The following is a 15929-nucleotide window of genomic DNA, read 5'->3' on the forward strand; positions in this document are numbered from 1 at the left end:
CTCTGTGTAAGGGGCCTGGGCTACACAGTAAGAAAAAAAAAAAAATTCCCATAGCCCATGCCTTAAAGATTATAAGCTAGTGGGGAACAGAAATGACAAGTAATACCAAAGAAGGGGTGCAAGTACACCAATCCAGGAGGGTGAGACCACATGGGACAAGCTCCCGGGAAACCAGTCCTGAAGGATTATCCAAACTAGTGGGGTGGGAGGAAGCATCCTTACCAAAATATGTATGCGGGGAAAGAATACTGAATTCACCCAACAGAAGCTTGGATGGCTACAAGAGAAGGCTAGAAAGACCATTTGGACAATAGTGAGAGACCCTAGATGCCAGGCTACCCTTGCACACAGGGGATATCTGTACAGACCCAACAAGATGCCAGGGAGGCTCATGGGGCTTGGCTACTTCAGGGATGGGGTCAGTGGAAGGAGGTGATGGCTACCAGCCAGGTAGGATGGATCTGAGAGCAAGGCTGGGGAGAATTTTTTTTTAAGAGTTTTGGGGTGTATGTGTGGGTTGGGGGATGGGGGGTGTGGGCACAGTGAGAGAGGGAGAATCTCAAGCAGACTCCTTGCTGAGCACAGAGCCCTATGTGGGGCTTGATCCCATGACCCTGAGACCATGACCTGAAATCAAGAGTCAGACAACTAACCAACTAAGCCACCTAGGCGCCCCAAGGGTGGGGAGACTTTTTTTCTTTTCTTTTTTTTTTTTTTTTTGAGACTTTTGAATCAAAAGGTCATGTTACAGGGGTGCCATATTTTGTACTTTAGCATCTTTTAATCAAGTTACAACTGTTTAACCTCAACCAGCTAGCAGATACCACCACACTCTTTTGTTTCAAAAAGCTACTGGAGGGACGCCTGGGTGGCTCAGTGGTTGAGCATCTGCCTTCAGCTCAGGGCATGACCCTGGGGTCCTGGGATTGAGTCCCACATTAGGCTCCCTGCATGGAGCCTGCTTCTCCCTCTGCCTGTGTCTCTGCCTCTCTTTCTGTGTCTCTCATGAATAAATAAATAAAATCTTAAAAAAAAAAAAAAAAAACTACTGGAATTTGCACTTGTGATAAACCTGAATTTTTCACATACAGGGTCTACCACAGAGTCCTTCACTGTGTTTAAAAAAAGGCTAGTCTGATCCTGAGCAAAGACTTAGTGGTCAGCTTCCTTTGGTCTACTCTACTGTGATCTACTTCAAGCCTGCTTCTCCCACCTTCTTCCTTTGAAAACAGAGGATTCCGAGGCCCAAAGGCGGGGGCCTGTGATAGGACACACAGGAACTAGGCAGGTAAATCAAGATTTGAACCCATTCCAAGCCCTAGGCCTCTCTGGTCTGCCTCTAATGACAACTAGACAGTTGCTGAAGGTGGCCCGAGCACTGATGCAGTTAGCTGGTGAGCAATCCCAAGGTACCAGAGCCTGTCTGGCCTGATCCCAGGTAAAGCCTAAGGACCCTGGTCAATCCTTCCTAATTTCCAGCCAGAGAAATTCTTGGATGTGCCACCCCAAATTCCTAACAGTAATAGTTACTAGTGCACATCATGAGAGAAGTTCCACTTTTCTCTCACACTTTGCGGAGCTGGAAGAGGAGCAACTTACTTGAGGGGGTACATCCTCAGGGCAACACCCATTCCAGGGCAGTAGGACAGGAAAGCAGCAAGGGCCGTCTCTTCAAAGAGGCCAAATATTAGGATCTTGTTCCTAAAATCAAGGGAAGAAAAAGCTTAAGAATGCAATCAGATGTTTCTCTTCTAATGCTATGTGTTAAAAGACAGATCAAGGTCTTTATGTGTCAGTTGTACTTAGGAACTTGCGGGCAGATGAAAAAAAAAACCCGGAGAATCACATCTTGCTTCCTAAATCTGTTCCAAAAGAGGGGATTTTCCAGAAACTGCCATGTATTGGGTTCGGGGAGTTTAGAGATCACCAAGATGCCTCACGTGAGGGCCCTGAGTGTCCTCTACTCACTTCATCCCCTGCTGGAAGACTGAGTTCCTCCTGGTCTTACAGATGACCAAGTCAGCCCACTGCACCACCACGATACTGACGAAGAAGGCCGTGTGGCAAGTGAACTCCACGATTTTCCTCTGTTCGTAGGTCTGAAACACAGAAGGCAGACAGGTGAGCCGGCTCTTGGCCTGCATGGCCAGAGGCTGAGTGGCCACTGTCCTCGGGGGGCCTAAGGAGCTCCCACTGTTTGGGCCCTCACTCACCCACTGCTGCCCATAGCTGTCCTCCACGTCGTTGATCCAGCGGTCATCCCAGTCCACTCGGAGGCCCAGCAGGTGGGTCGGGAGGAAGCCGTTCTCAGCCAGAATCACAAAGTAAGTGAAGAAGCCCCCCAAGGCCTGGATCATACCTGGAGGGGTGGAAAAACAATTCTAACCTGATTCCAGGGCATCTGCACATACTTCATCTGAGTGCTGCAGGAAGCCTGGGAGGGGACTTAGGGGCGGCTGTCACTGGTTGAGAGAGGACTAGAAGGATGGAGGATCCCAGGGGCATAGCCCTCACTCGGTGCCCTCTTCTCTTTTTGAATCACTTTTTAGAGCTTTAAAAGGGGAAGAAACACAGGCCTTACTCTGAAACCCCCGAAACACCCACTGCTATTACATGGTCATGTATCTCTATGGGGGCAGAGCCTTTTTAGGGGGGAAAAACGCATCCCTATTTTTTAATCTCTGATACAACATGACTATTTTCCCATCTCAGTTTTCACACATTCAAAATAAGTGAATTTTCTGACCCAACCCCCCTCCTCCTCCTACCACTTTCAGGACGCTTCTCCTCTGGCCTCTGATCCCACACCACACTATCCTGAATTCCTCAGGGCAAGATTTCGTCCTATGCTCTGGACCTAGTCTTCCTTGTTAAACTTAGGTCTTCCTGGCCAGTAGCCAACCTCTTCTCAGCAACTGTCGACAAGTCTCTGTCCTATTTCTACAACGTACTTATCTGTTCCATTTTACCCAAGTGTTCACAGTGCTACAACCTATTAATCCAAAGGCCTGGGCTGCTCACAGTGGCCTTGCCGGCTTCTCCTGAAGGCCAGTAGGCAGAGCATTTAGGATCAAAGGGCATTTTCACTGCCCACCTGTTAGAGGTCATGTTCCACTGCTGATAGAGCAGGAACCAAGCCCTGGGGGTGGAGAGAGTTGGGGTGCAAGGTCACCAGCAGCAGCTTACCGATCTGTCCATAGGCCATGCTGATCAGCCGCTCATTCACAAGCTTGTCCGTTTTGGGGTTTCTGGGCTGTCTCTTCATGATGTCGCTCTCAGCTTGCTCATAAGCCAGGGAGATAGCAGGAACCTGGGGACGAGAGGCAGGAGTATAAAAGTTGTCAGATACCAGGAAGCTGACACTGTGAACCTTCCGTTATAAAGTCCTTGCCCTTTCCCCCTTTATTTTCTTACTTTTTAAAGATGTTATTTATTCATGAGAGATACTAGAGAGAGGCAGAGACACAGGCAGAGGGAGTAGCAGGGACACAGGCAGAGGGAGAAGCAGGCTCCATGCAGGGAGCGGATGTGGGACTCGATCCTGGGACTCCAGGATCATGCCTTGAGCCCAAGGCAGATGCTTAACCGCTCAGCCACCCAGGCGTCCCGCCCTTTCCCTTTTAAAACTGTTTTTCATACCATGAGATGCTATTACCAGTCCTATTAAAAAGGAAAAAAAAAAAAATCTTCCCTTTCATATGCTGCTATCTGACAAGTATTGACAGTTGCCCTAAAGACTAAGAATGCTGCTTCCTGGGGGCTGAAGCTGTGACGCACACCGGGTGCCACTAAACCCGGTGTGACCAGGTGTCGCAGCGGCGGGTGAGTGAGGGCCTGAAGCCCTGCCAGTCACTTACCATGTCTGTGCCCAAGTCAATGCAGAGGATGGTGACAGTCCCCAGTGGTAGTGGAATGTTTGCAATAATAAATATCAGGAAGGGGGTGATCTCTGGAATGTTACTGGTCAGGGTGTAGGCAATGGATTTCTTCAAGTTATCAAAGATCAGACGACCTGGGAAAGCAAGATTTTGGTTTTGTTTTTTTTTTTACTACAGAGCTAAAGGGGATGGGCAGGCTAAGAAGTAGATACAGATGGGAAGTATTGGGATGAGTTTTTAGCGAACGCTTTGAACACAGTGCTCTCTCACCTTCTTCTACTCCAGTCACAATTGACGCAAAGTTGTCATCTAGAAGAATCATGTCGGCAGCTTGCTTAGACACGTCGGAGCCAGCAATCCCCATGGCAACCCCAATGTCTGCCTTCTTCAAGGCTGGAGAGTCATTCACGCCATCACCAGTTACAGCCACAATAGCCCCCTGCCAGAAGAAGGGGGATGGGTCTGTAAGAGCCACTCCGTCCAGGGGTGGAGACACAGGCCTCAACTTGCCTCTCCTCACTACAGACCCCGCCCCTTTCCTAGGAGATTCTCCGCAGGCTCAGAACCGACTCAGCTAAGAAGCCACCCAGGTACTATCTGACCACAGAATTAAGGACTGATGATAAACATATCCCCTCCCGTTACAAACAAGGGCTCCTCAAAGCCATGACTTTGGTGAGTGGACCTCTGTACAGCCCCATTCCTGTAAGGTCTTTTCAAGGGATGGGATGACAGTCTCCCAGCTATTCACATCCCCAGTGTAGACATTTGGAGCCTGCACTGCTATTCCAGGCAAGCATGGAGCCTCAGACTCTGGGAGATGGTGAAGACGTGTGTTGTCAAGTGTGTGGCTCTGCTAAGCCATTATCAAGTTCCTCCTCCCTCTGGAGCTTCTTACTGGCACATATGCAGTGAGTCTCAGAAAAGCTGGGCCACGTGTCTAACACCGGCGCTGTGTTTTCACTGGCACTGTGATCACAGAGGTCACCAGTGCCTGAAAGAGCCTGGCCCTGGTCGCCCGCTAACCTGTCTCTGGCAGCCTTCCACAATGATAAGCTTCTGCTGAGGAGAGGTCCTGGCAAACACGATCTCCGTGTGGTACTTCAGAATGTCATCCAGCTGCTCGGAGGTCATGTCTTTCAGGTCGCTTCCATGTACCACACAGGCCTTGGCGTCTCTAGGATCAGGATGGGAAAAAGGTCACCCATGGCTTCACCAGCATGATGCTTATCTCCAAGAGGGGCTGTTTTACACAGAACACTTTGTAAACAACACAAAGCCAGAGGAAGTTTTTCCTCTCATGTAAGAGCTATCGCTATCATCTCCGCAGTATCCTACAGGTTACAAAGCACGTTCATAGGTCTCATCCAAAGACTCACAACCACCTGCAGGCAGCGTACCTGTCATCTTTCTCGATCTTTAGAGAAAACACTGAAATAACATGACCAAGTTTCAAAGAATAGACCCAACCCTCTGATAGCCCCAAAGTGGGTGAGCCGCCCCCAACTTTAGCAAAAAACAGTACTTCTTGGTTTTTGTTACCTATTTTACTTTACTGCCAAAATTCATTTTTGGTCTGCACTACCTGGACAAGCCCTGGAAATGGACTCGGTGCTAGGTGTTAGGTTGTATTCTTTGTGGCTGACAGCATGAAATTGGACGCTCGACTGCAGAGCGTATGACAAAGGCTCAGCTTCTCAGCTCTGCAAAGTGGGACCACCACCTCCCTTAGCAGGTTAGCGCATCAAGTGCTTAGACTATGTGAGCACATCTAAGTGTTGGCAATGATGACTTGCTCTCATTGAACCTGTCCCCTGGAAGGACAAGGTTGCCTTCTGGAACTGTAGGAGCATTCCCCATTCAGAGCAAGCCTAGAAGCAAACCATCAGAGAGCCAAGCTGATGACTCTCAACTACCACCATTTGCACATTCAAGGCAGACCAGCTTTTGAGCTTCCTTGTCTTACCTGGGGTTCACCTGGCTCACTGGGATGTTGAGACGGGCAGCAATGTCTTCCACGGTCTCATTCCCTTCTGAGATGATGCCTACACCTTTGGCAATGGCTTTGGCTGTGATCGGATGGTCTCCAGTGACCATAATGACCTGGAATAAAAAACAGGGCAATTTAGTGAATGCAGCTGCCTCAGGAGGCAAGAGTAAATATTAAGGATAATTCATCTTGGAATAACAAAGGACAGAAATGCAAACCTAAAAACTGATAAACATTAACTAAAAACATAAATGCCTGTTTACAGAAAGCAACCTCCAGATTTTATCTTAGTATACAATCATGTAAGACACATTGCACCTACTTTTCCTTTTACACAGTCATAGAAGAAAACTCAAATTTACCAAAACTGGCAAAAAGAAAAGGTAAAAATGTGATGCTGACCAGACTAGAGGGCAAAGGTGCCACATATTGTTGGTCAGCACTCCCAAACTGGCCTAATTTGGGAAAGCACTGAGTATGTAAAAAGAATTAAAAATCTTGTTACTACTTTTTTGAGCCAATGATTATATTCAGAAGACTACACTTAAGAAGAGAGTCAAAGTGAATAATAATTTTTGCAAAGCTCTTCAGGGCACTGTTACTAACGAGGATGAGAAAGTGGAAACAAATCAGACAGCTAGCACCAAGGGAGGCTAAACAACCGCCTCGTTATCAGTGCATTTGAACAATGTTCCGTGACTTAAAAAGATAGATGCAGAGGACACCAAACATTCATTAAAAAACCAGTTAAGTGAAAATGGAGAAGAATGCTACTCACTGCACGAAGTGAATCAATTTAGAATGCAAGAATTTCAAATCTAAAACCTTATGCCAAGTCTTTTTTTGCCCTTTTCAGTTATTGTTTATGTTCCCATTTCCTTTCCCAAAATGTGTTTTCTTTTAAACCCCTCATCTGCTGCTTATGCCAACATTTTAGTACCATGTGGCCTTTTTCTGGTGGTAACCAAAGCTGTAGTGATAAGAAACTAACCCTCCAGGTGAGTAAATAAGCTGGCTATGGGACTCCCATGGGGCCACATGACTAAGCAGGGTACCCCAAGGCACTAAGATGATGCCAAGGACCAGGCACTACCTTAATTCCAGCACTTCGGCATTTGCCCACAGCGTCAGGAACAGCAGCCCGTGGAGGGTCAATCATGGAGATGAGCCCAACAAAGCAGAGGTTCTCAACAGGGAAATTCACATCATCAGTGTCAAACTGGAACCCTTCAGGAAACTGTTCATCTGGCAGGAAAAGGTGGCAGAAACCTGCAAGGAAGGCACGGCGTCTGTGAGCCTGGTGATGCAGGTGGTACAGGAAACAGTAGCTGGTTCTTTGGATCGATTACCTCGGGCTCCACGGTTACTTTGGGAGTATTTCTTAAAAGTCTAGTTTTAAAACAGTGAGGCTTTATTTAACATGTATAGATGCTATGGAATCAGGAAAACCCACACTAGTGACAGAAGCCATCACCACGCCTCCAAGGAAGGCCAGGGCTTCTGAGCATCAGGACCTCAGGGTTCTAGACCTGCCTACTAGGGTACTTAGAACTGGCAAATCATGGAACTGTATTTATCTCTGCTTCTTTCTTTGGAAAAACCGAGTCCCCATCATCTCTGCTCACTATTCATTTACCCAAAATACATTACTGGGTAGCAGGGAGGCCCATCATGCAAAGTACTCTGAGGATAAATACAAAGCAGACACATTCTGCCCAAGGGGCTTATCACATAGTATCATTACCACCAGGATCATGACATTCAGGATGTTCTTGCAATGCTGTAGGAAGGTTACGATGTTCTTTAAAGTGGTAGGAGGTGGTACATGGATTCAGGAAGAGAGAATGCTCCTATTGTGGACGGGTAGACATGGGGAAGCAACACTTGACAGGGATTTTTCAGTGGACAGAGTACTTCAGATTAGAGGAGGGAGCAGGTATGAGCCAAAGTATGGAACCAGGCAATCAGTTCTGAGTCAGTAAGCTAAGTGGAACAGAAGAATTACATCAATAATGTCTTTTTATCTGCCTGCCTGCAAAATATCACGAAGGCCACTTTCTCAATTACATTATACAGTGAGTGTAATGCACCTCTCCTCTGCAGGGACTGACATACTGGGAAGGACAAGCAGCTCCCTAGATGCAAAGTTTACTGTTAATGTCATTTGTGAACTGACGCATGAGCTCCGGTGTGAATTCACAGCCATTCTGTGCCAGTCAGGAAATGGTTTTACTCTTGAAGCCCTGGGAATTAATTTTAATTTCATTAAGTCTGTAGGTCATAGTCATAGCAACAAAGGTTTGATAATAAAGTTCTTCTCCCCGGTTTTTTTTTTTCACCCAGGCAAACAGAACTGACCAGCATGAGACCAAAGATCTAAGTACGAATCAGAAGCAAACCAACAGGATTCTGTTGCTCATGGGCCCAACACACCAAACACCTCTCCAGTCCTTACTCTTTCCAGGAGAGGGGGCAGATCGAGGAGAATTCTTCCGGAAGGTTTAGGAGAGGTAAGGACACCATGCAGATGTGTACCAGACTGCTGGCCGTGCTGCTGGCCGTTCACATACCCAGCACTCGCTCTCCGAGGCCGCCCAGCTCCAGGTAGGCATTCTGAAAGGCATCCTTCAGCTCCTCATCCAGAGGCTGCTCCTTGCCGTGCAGGAGGATGGAGCTGCAGCGGTCCAGGATCCTTTCCGGAGCACCCTTCATCACCAACAGGTGTCGGGGTTCAGACGTGTTAGGGTTCTTGTGGATGGACAGCTGTAAAGGATGTGGAGGTGTGAACGCCAGTGGCTGAGCGTGGCAATCCGAGTGGGTAGCTCAGCTCACTTACTCCTTAGTACATGTCATAAAAACCACCAAGGTCTCCCATTTCTGAACTTTGGTGTCTCACTTTGTAGCATTACTTTGAATGCTATCAAGAAACCCACTTAAGCTTATAATATTTCAAACAGGAAAACAGCTCTCCTTCCAGCTTCCACTCCTCCCCGCCTGCCCCTGGCCCACCCTTGCCACCGCCAAGCCACCGCCAAGCCACCTGGTACTTGTTGGTAGAGTTGAAGGGGATCTCCACAATCTTGGCATATCGATCTCTCATCTCCTTCACAGAACCACAGCACAGCTCGATGCATTTTAAGAGTGCGGACTCTGAGGCGTCACCTGCAACTGCCCGCTGTCAACAGAGACATCTATCTGTTAATCAGCCTGAAACGCTTCACCCAGGCACCAACGAAAAACTGGGAAGTCACCCAGACATATTCTGGTCTCATCAGAAGTGGAAGACAGGGTGGGTGAAGAGGAAGCAAGCCTCCCTCTGCCTCTTCCTCCTCCTCTACCCCACACATCCAGCTTCTGGAATAAGAAGGGTGCCTGAAGGGGTCACTCACTCTTGGGAAGAGCACAACACACTCTTCTAACCTACTTTAGCCTATTTATTTTTAATCTTCCCCCCTGTTGCAAAGTCTCAAAGCCAACACTATTCCCAAGGACATATTTCTGATTATGAATCTGAAAATACCAAGTGAGAGTCCAAATATTTACAGCAGCTACAATTTAAAAGAAAATCCCTTAGGTTCCCAGGACTGGGGGCAAACTGTCTGTGTCAAGGGCAAAGTAGACGGCTTTAGACATAATTCAATTGTGCAAAATTATCTGGGCCTGATTGGTGTGAACTGAAAGCTATTATTAGCTCCAGCAGTCATATAATCAGCTAACATTTTAAGTTACAGCCCACACTTGAGGTAACACATACTTCTATTTTGTGAAATATAGTAGGACATACTAAGAACATTTTTAGCTGTAGCCAACTTTTATATAAACACTTTTAGAATTCTGACATGCAGAAGAGAAAATTAATGCTCACCAACAAAGTAGTTCTGTTTAATAAGAAAGGTGGCCAGGTTTGGTAAGAAATGTGAAATAAGTGGAATCATTTTTAACAAAGCCCGGTTATTAAAGTAGGATAGTTGTATGCCTTTTGAGAGAAGGGAACAGTAGTGTTGCTACTGACATGCCCCCCCCCCCCCCAATACTCAGAAATACACCCCACGCTCCCTTTCTGGCACTTTTAAATCAGGAAAGATTTGATACCTGTTGAGCCCTATGCTGAAAGCCTAGAAGATTTCCATTTTGAGGTAAGGAAATACATAAAAATAGGCATCTCAAGTTTTATCCCAGGATACATAACATCCTCCTCAAATGAACACCAATTCGATGCCAAGAACTCTTCCTTTAAAGGATACAAGGGTCCCATCTTCACAGGAGAAGCCACCGCAGTTCCCTCTATAGGAGCCTTCTTGCTCTGACAGCTCGGTTTCTACCCAGAACCACCCCCAGCAGCCTCACCGAGAACAAGCGAGCCCAGAGGGCCTCACACACATCTTCCTCATCCTAAACAACCCTGGGTAGCTATGACCTTTCTGAGACTGTCTCCACCGGACAGCACAGTGAAACCTCAGTCAGTTCACATGAATTCCATGAGGCTGAGCTTATTTTTGCATCATTAGTAAGCAAGTAGAGAACAAATAAGATAAGAGAAATAGCTGAGCTATTTTAAGAAAATAAATGGCTTAAGGGATTTACTGGAATCTACTGTATCCTAATATGCAAATACGATTATCGAGTCACAAAAGCAGCCCTCACCGTCTGCTGGGTTAGAGGAGTATCATACACTCAGAGTGGCAAAACCGGGTTTTATTCATTAGGTTTCTCACGGTGAAGACTGCCTCCCACCTCTGGTCAGTTTTTACTGTATAAGCCCTTTTTTCTGACCTATATGGACCACAAGGTAATCTTAAGTGCTCTGGGATCCCTGGGCAACACAAGCTACATACACAGAGCATCACATGAAGGGTGTGCTACGAGGACTGGATCCGAACGCAGAGAGCACATGCTCTCTAGGGAGAACACTCAGGTGGTGGTTCTTGTGTGTACCTACACCCCCGAAGGTGGCCTAATGGCTAACAGGAATTCCTAGGCATACCTTAAGGATAGGCAGGTTTTCCTGGTTAGCCTGAAACACCGCCCTGTTACAAAGACCCGCAATTCTGGACAGAGCGAGCCAGGTGGCTGAACTCTTATCGAACGAGACACCTGATGGAAGCAGAAGAAAAGAAAAAAAAAAAGATAGGAAAATAATGCATTGAACTTGGTATTAAGGTCCCATCCAAAGTGAAAGGATACATCTCATTTCCCAGCTAATGAAACGAATCAGGTTTCAGGGCAAAGTCAAGAGAAATCTAAAACCCCATACCCTTAACTCTTTTACCAAATGATAAAGACAAACACAAAAAACAACTTAAAAGAAAAAAAAAAAAAAAACAGGAAGCAATGTGAGCAGGTGAGGTTGAGGTATGGGGTGGGACCTGGCCTCACCACTCTGATTCTCTGTCGTGTCGGCTTCGTGGATTTGATTGTCGAACCACATGTGGGCAACGGTCATCCGGTTCTGAGTCAGAGTTCCAGTTTTATCTGAGCAGATGGTGGACGTGGATCCCAAGGTCTCCACAGCTTCTAAGTTCTTCACTAAGCAGTTTTTCCTTGCCATGCGTTTGGCAGTGAGGGTCAGACATACCTAAAAACCATTAGGGACCAGATTACCTCAATCTCAGCATTGTATACAGACTCTGGCTACCTCCTAAACATGGAAGAAGCTGGTCTAAAATTAAACCTGTCCAATCATCCTCCAAAGTCTGAATCATGACCAGAATGTGGATAGAGGGCCTTCCCTCCTCCCATAAAGTAAGAGATAAAGAAAAATTGAAAATAGCCAGGATTTACCACATTGTGTTTCCCCGGCTCACCCCCAAATTCTCCCCCTTGGTCACACTGTTGTGGATCATGCAATAAGATCAAAATCTAGGCTTATTCGGGCTTTGGGATGACCATCTTCCATGTAAAAGACATGCTCAGCCTCCTCGCTATCTAACCCCATGCAAGCGAGGGCGATCACACCTGAGCTGGCAGCCGCTCTGGAGAGCACAGTGGTGGAGTCCCACGTGCAGGCTGATTTACTAAGAGCGAACACTGATGTCGCCAAGCTGCTTACCGTGACAGTGGCCAGCAGACCTTCCGGCACATTGGCTACGATGATTCCGATGAGAAAGATGACGGCCTCAAGCCAGGTATACTCAAGGATCAAAGAAAGGATAAAGAAGGACACGCCCAGAAACACAGCCACACCCGTGATGATATGGATAAAATGTTCAATTTCTGCAGCGATGGGAGTCTGGCCTCCTTCCAGCCCAGAAGCAAGTGTGGCAATTCTTCCCATGACAGTGCGATCCCCAGTGTATACAACAATGCCGCGCGCAGTGCCTTAAGAAAGGGAAGGAGAGGAAATTGTACCTCGTTTTATCAGAGAAGTCACAGAACTTGCAGTTGCCTGGCATGGTTAAAAAAGAGACAAACGGCATGTTTTTAGGGGTCAGCGCTTTTGTGGGGTATATGCTGTTTTAAACCAGAGAGACTGGTGAAGGGCTTTCTATCCAGGAGGACAGCAGCTCCAAATGCCACTGGCAGGTCAGCAAAGCCAACAGAAGAGGCATGTCGGAGGTGGGGGTGGGGGGAAGCAGACTGAGAACCCACAGGCTTTCTGAGCCTTCCTGCCAGGGAGTTGACCGCATCTGCCGTGCTTGACCACAGTTGTCAGACAAGGAGCCAATAAAACGAGAACAGAAATTAGGTCTACGGTTTTCATCATTGTTGCTAATGCCCAAGATAAACAGCATGCTATATGAGTAGTGCCGTTAAATGGTCTACCTTCCACGCAGTTCGTTGAGAAGAAGGCAATATTCCTTGTTTCCAGAGGGTTTTCATTTGTGAAGTCTGGAGATCTAGTCTGGGGCTCTGATTCACCGGTGAGCGAGGAGTTATCCACCTGTCCACGAGACAAGAAAGAGGGCTGTGTATGTGGACACCGGGCTGCTCTGCGCACTGTGCCTGAGCCGCGTGTATGTGGACACCGGGCTGCTCTGCGCACTGTGCCTGAGCCACAGGGGGCATCCCCGCTGAACCCACCTTGCAGCCGTTGGCAGATATGATTCTGAGATCAGCAGGGATTCGGTCTCCTCCTTTCACTTCCACCAAGTCCCCGACTACAACCTCCTCTGCGTTGATGCTCATTTTTTCACCATTTCGAATCACAAGTGCTTGCTTTGGAAGCAGAAAACAGTTTACATCATTCAATTAGAGAAAAGTGGTTACAGACAAGGATCGGGTAGTATTCAAACAAGAAAACCAAATTATAAAAGGATCTCTAATGTGAATTATCTGAGAGCACGACCAGGAGGATTATTCTATTTATACAAGTTACAAAAGCTTGTTGGGAGTTATGTTAGAGGTGGCCCTCTTGTTCCCATTGACTCGGAAACCTCAGCTTCACACTCTCATTTGGGGCTGTCAATGGAGAAGGGCAAAGCGAAAGGTACCTGAGGAACCATGTTTTTGAAGGATTCCATGATCTTTGAACTTTTAGCTTCTTGATAGTAGGAGAAACAGCCAGTAATGATGACAACAGCTGATAGTACCACACCAAGATATAGCTGGAAGACAACAAACAGGTTAGAGCCACGGGCTCTCAGTAAGGAGTTGAAAACATTCAGTTAATTTTTGACAGGTCAAGGCTTCAAAAATAAATATAGGACTCATGTCTTTGAATGTATCTTTCTAGAGACTGTGTATAGGAGGGTCAGGGATGAGGTCACAGAGACCCTTGGTCATAACACTTTGATGGACTTTTGGAAATGTTCTAGATGAATCCCACTTTATTAAAACAAAGACATTTTCAAAACAATTTGTGACTTCTGAAGAATGGCTACATTTCTGGCTGTACATTAGGGGCCAACATTAAAAGCTGTGCTCTGCCATCTGGGTGGTGGCTGGCCCTGGGCCAGGACCTGAGTGGAGCTGCCCATTCACAGCAGGGACAGAAAGGCTGGACATCCGGCATGGAAGAGCATCTAGAAAGTGGGAGATGGAGAGAGAAACTGGAAACGAAGAAGGAAGAATGGATGGGCCTTGAAGGCAATGGTTACTGACAGTGCCTTCCTTCCCCTTGTGTTTGTTTACCTTTAAAGATTTTTTGAGAGAAAGCAGCAAAATTCATTGAGCACGGAGCCCAACAGGGGGCTCGAACTTATGACCCTGAGATGGTAACCTGAGCCGAAATCAGGAGTTGGGATGCTCAACCAACTGAGCCACCCACACATCCCTTTCCCTATTGTTTAAAACCATCAGCTAACCAGTGGTAACTAGTGGCAAATAAGTGGGTAGCAAAGACCAGGAGGACACCTTACACATACTTGGTAATCTAAGTTAGCAACTACAGAACTCACATTATCATTTTGAGGTTCCTCTTCCGTGGCAGCTTGGATGCCATAAGCTAAGAAACAAAGAATCGCTCCAATCCACAGTAACATCGAGAAACCTCCAAACAGCTGCCGACAGAACTTGACCCATTCGGGAGTGGTGGGAGGTGGGGTGAGGGCATTGGGACCATCTCGAGCCAGGATCTCAGCAGCTCGAGCGGTTGTTAGGCCCTGAAAAGCAGAGGAATATAAGTAAGACACATTGCCCCAGAACACACAAGCAAATACACCTTGATAGCTGGAGGGCCACAGTAATGGGTTCAGGAGGAAAAAAAATTCCCCATGCTAGACAGCCTATGAAACCTGGCAAGTTCTGATGAAGAAGCCCCCTTCCTGGTCCAGGCACACAGCTGCCCAAACTTCCCAAGGAGCCCACAACATCCAGACTGAAATATATATTAAATGGACCAATGGACAGATCAGAAACCAGTCTGATCTAAGCTGAGGTAAGGGACTCATGCCAAACTGCATTTTTGCCAGAACTCAGCAATGTTAACTCATCGAGTCAGCTTTGCAAATTAAGAGCTTTGAGGTTTTTTTTTGTATATTGGATCTGTCAGGGAGGGGAAGAAACCCTCTCTATACGTCAAAAAAGGAAAAAAAAAATCCCTGTAGGAATCAAACCTGTGAATGGTTTAAGAGCCAAGTTTTCAGTATAGAACTCTATCCTATGGGTGGTAAGTGAAAGGACTATGTGGCTGGGAGGGTTCACACAGGTGCATATTCCAGCTCACCACAGGAACCTGCCAACTTAAAAATATTCACTGAAAAACTCCACAGTACCAACGCCTTGCACTTCTCTAAATGGGCCTTAAGACCAAGATACATGGACAGTACATAGTAGATACAAGGCTCCCACTACAAGGGGGAAAATGTAATTACTTTCATATTATCAAAATACTCAAGTCAGAGTAGAAAAAACAACGACAAAACTAATTTTTGTCCAAAGTAACCATTAATATGTAGTTTGTATTCATGTTATTTTAAATATCTGAATTACACAGGGACTATGGGGAATAGTGAGAAGAAAACCAGGCAGTTAAGGGAGAAATGAGGACTCAGGCCCCTCCTCAAGCCCCTTATGTAACCCTCCCCTAAAGTAGAACTGACACCCAACATCTGAGTGCGCTCTACCTGCTAGGCACTGAGTCCAGTGCTTCCCACGAGTTACCTTCATTCTCACGACAACCCCTTTAAGGTATTACTAAAAATGAGAGGATGCTGTGCTCAGGCAACGGTGATGGTCAGCTCAATGTGGGACTCATGCCTCCCCTTGGAGCCCAGGGCACCCATGCCAGCACGCTTCTTACTTACAATGTCTTGATCATTTACTGAAATAATGGCTATACACTCATTGGCTACCACTCAAGTTTTTCCCCAGACTTTTTACTTTATGCACAGAAATAACCAACTGTGCCCTCCCCCATTTCCTTTTATATTGTGTGGCCAATTTATACCCAACTCCCCCCAGATTACAAGGATATAGAACACATACTTGATTGAGAGATTTCAGTTATGTAAAAAAACAAGTTTCAAATAAATGCTACTAGAATAATCAAGGCTCTGAGATACTGCAAAGGAGCTGGCAGGTCAAAGTGCAAAAGCTGATGTGCTGAAGATTCAGCTCATTGAAATATTCAACTCAATTTTATGAACATAGAGGAATAAAGACAAAGATGTGTAATCAAAAGT

The 15929-nt window shown here is 46.5% G+C and overlaps 1 protein-coding gene across 2 annotated transcripts in view; it reads right to left on the reverse strand.

Annotated features, from left to right (window-relative positions):
• ATP1A1 (ATPase Na+/K+ transporting subunit alpha 1) overlaps positions 1 to 15929 on the reverse strand; it is a 29406-nt gene that overhangs the window by 1790 nt on the left and 11687 nt on the right. For both annotated transcript variants that reach the window (XM_077842717.1, XM_077842718.1), the window contains exons 4-21: positions 14205 to 14408; positions 13299 to 13412; positions 12889 to 13023; positions 12631 to 12748; positions 11918 to 12186; positions 11245 to 11443; positions 10853 to 10962; positions 8909 to 9043; positions 8439 to 8631; positions 6962 to 7137; positions 5845 to 5981; positions 4905 to 5055; positions 4149 to 4317; positions 3858 to 4012; positions 3187 to 3310; positions 2214 to 2359; positions 1969 to 2099; positions 1600 to 1701 (exon numbers count right to left, since the gene is read on the reverse strand). In XM_077842717.1, coding sequence (XP_077698843.1) covers positions 1600 to 1701; positions 1969 to 2099; positions 2214 to 2359; positions 3187 to 3310; positions 3858 to 4012; positions 4149 to 4317; positions 4905 to 5055; positions 5845 to 5981; positions 6962 to 7137; positions 8439 to 8631; positions 8909 to 9043; positions 10853 to 10962; positions 11245 to 11443; positions 11918 to 12186; positions 12631 to 12748; positions 12889 to 13023; positions 13299 to 13412; positions 14205 to 14408 — 2768 coding nt within the window. The remainder of the gene's footprint in view (positions 1 to 1599; positions 1702 to 1968; positions 2100 to 2213; positions 2360 to 3186; positions 3311 to 3857; positions 4013 to 4148; positions 4318 to 4904; positions 5056 to 5844; positions 5982 to 6961; positions 7138 to 8438; positions 8632 to 8908; positions 9044 to 10852; positions 10963 to 11244; positions 11444 to 11917; positions 12187 to 12630; positions 12749 to 12888; positions 13024 to 13298; positions 13413 to 14204; positions 14409 to 15929) is intronic.

Source organism: Canis aureus, chromosome 12 (genome assembly GCF_053574225.1).
Source record: "Canis aureus isolate CA01 chromosome 12, VMU_Caureus_v.1.0, whole genome shotgun sequence".
Lineage (NCBI taxonomy): Eukaryota > Metazoa > Chordata > Mammalia > Carnivora > Canidae > Canis > Canis aureus.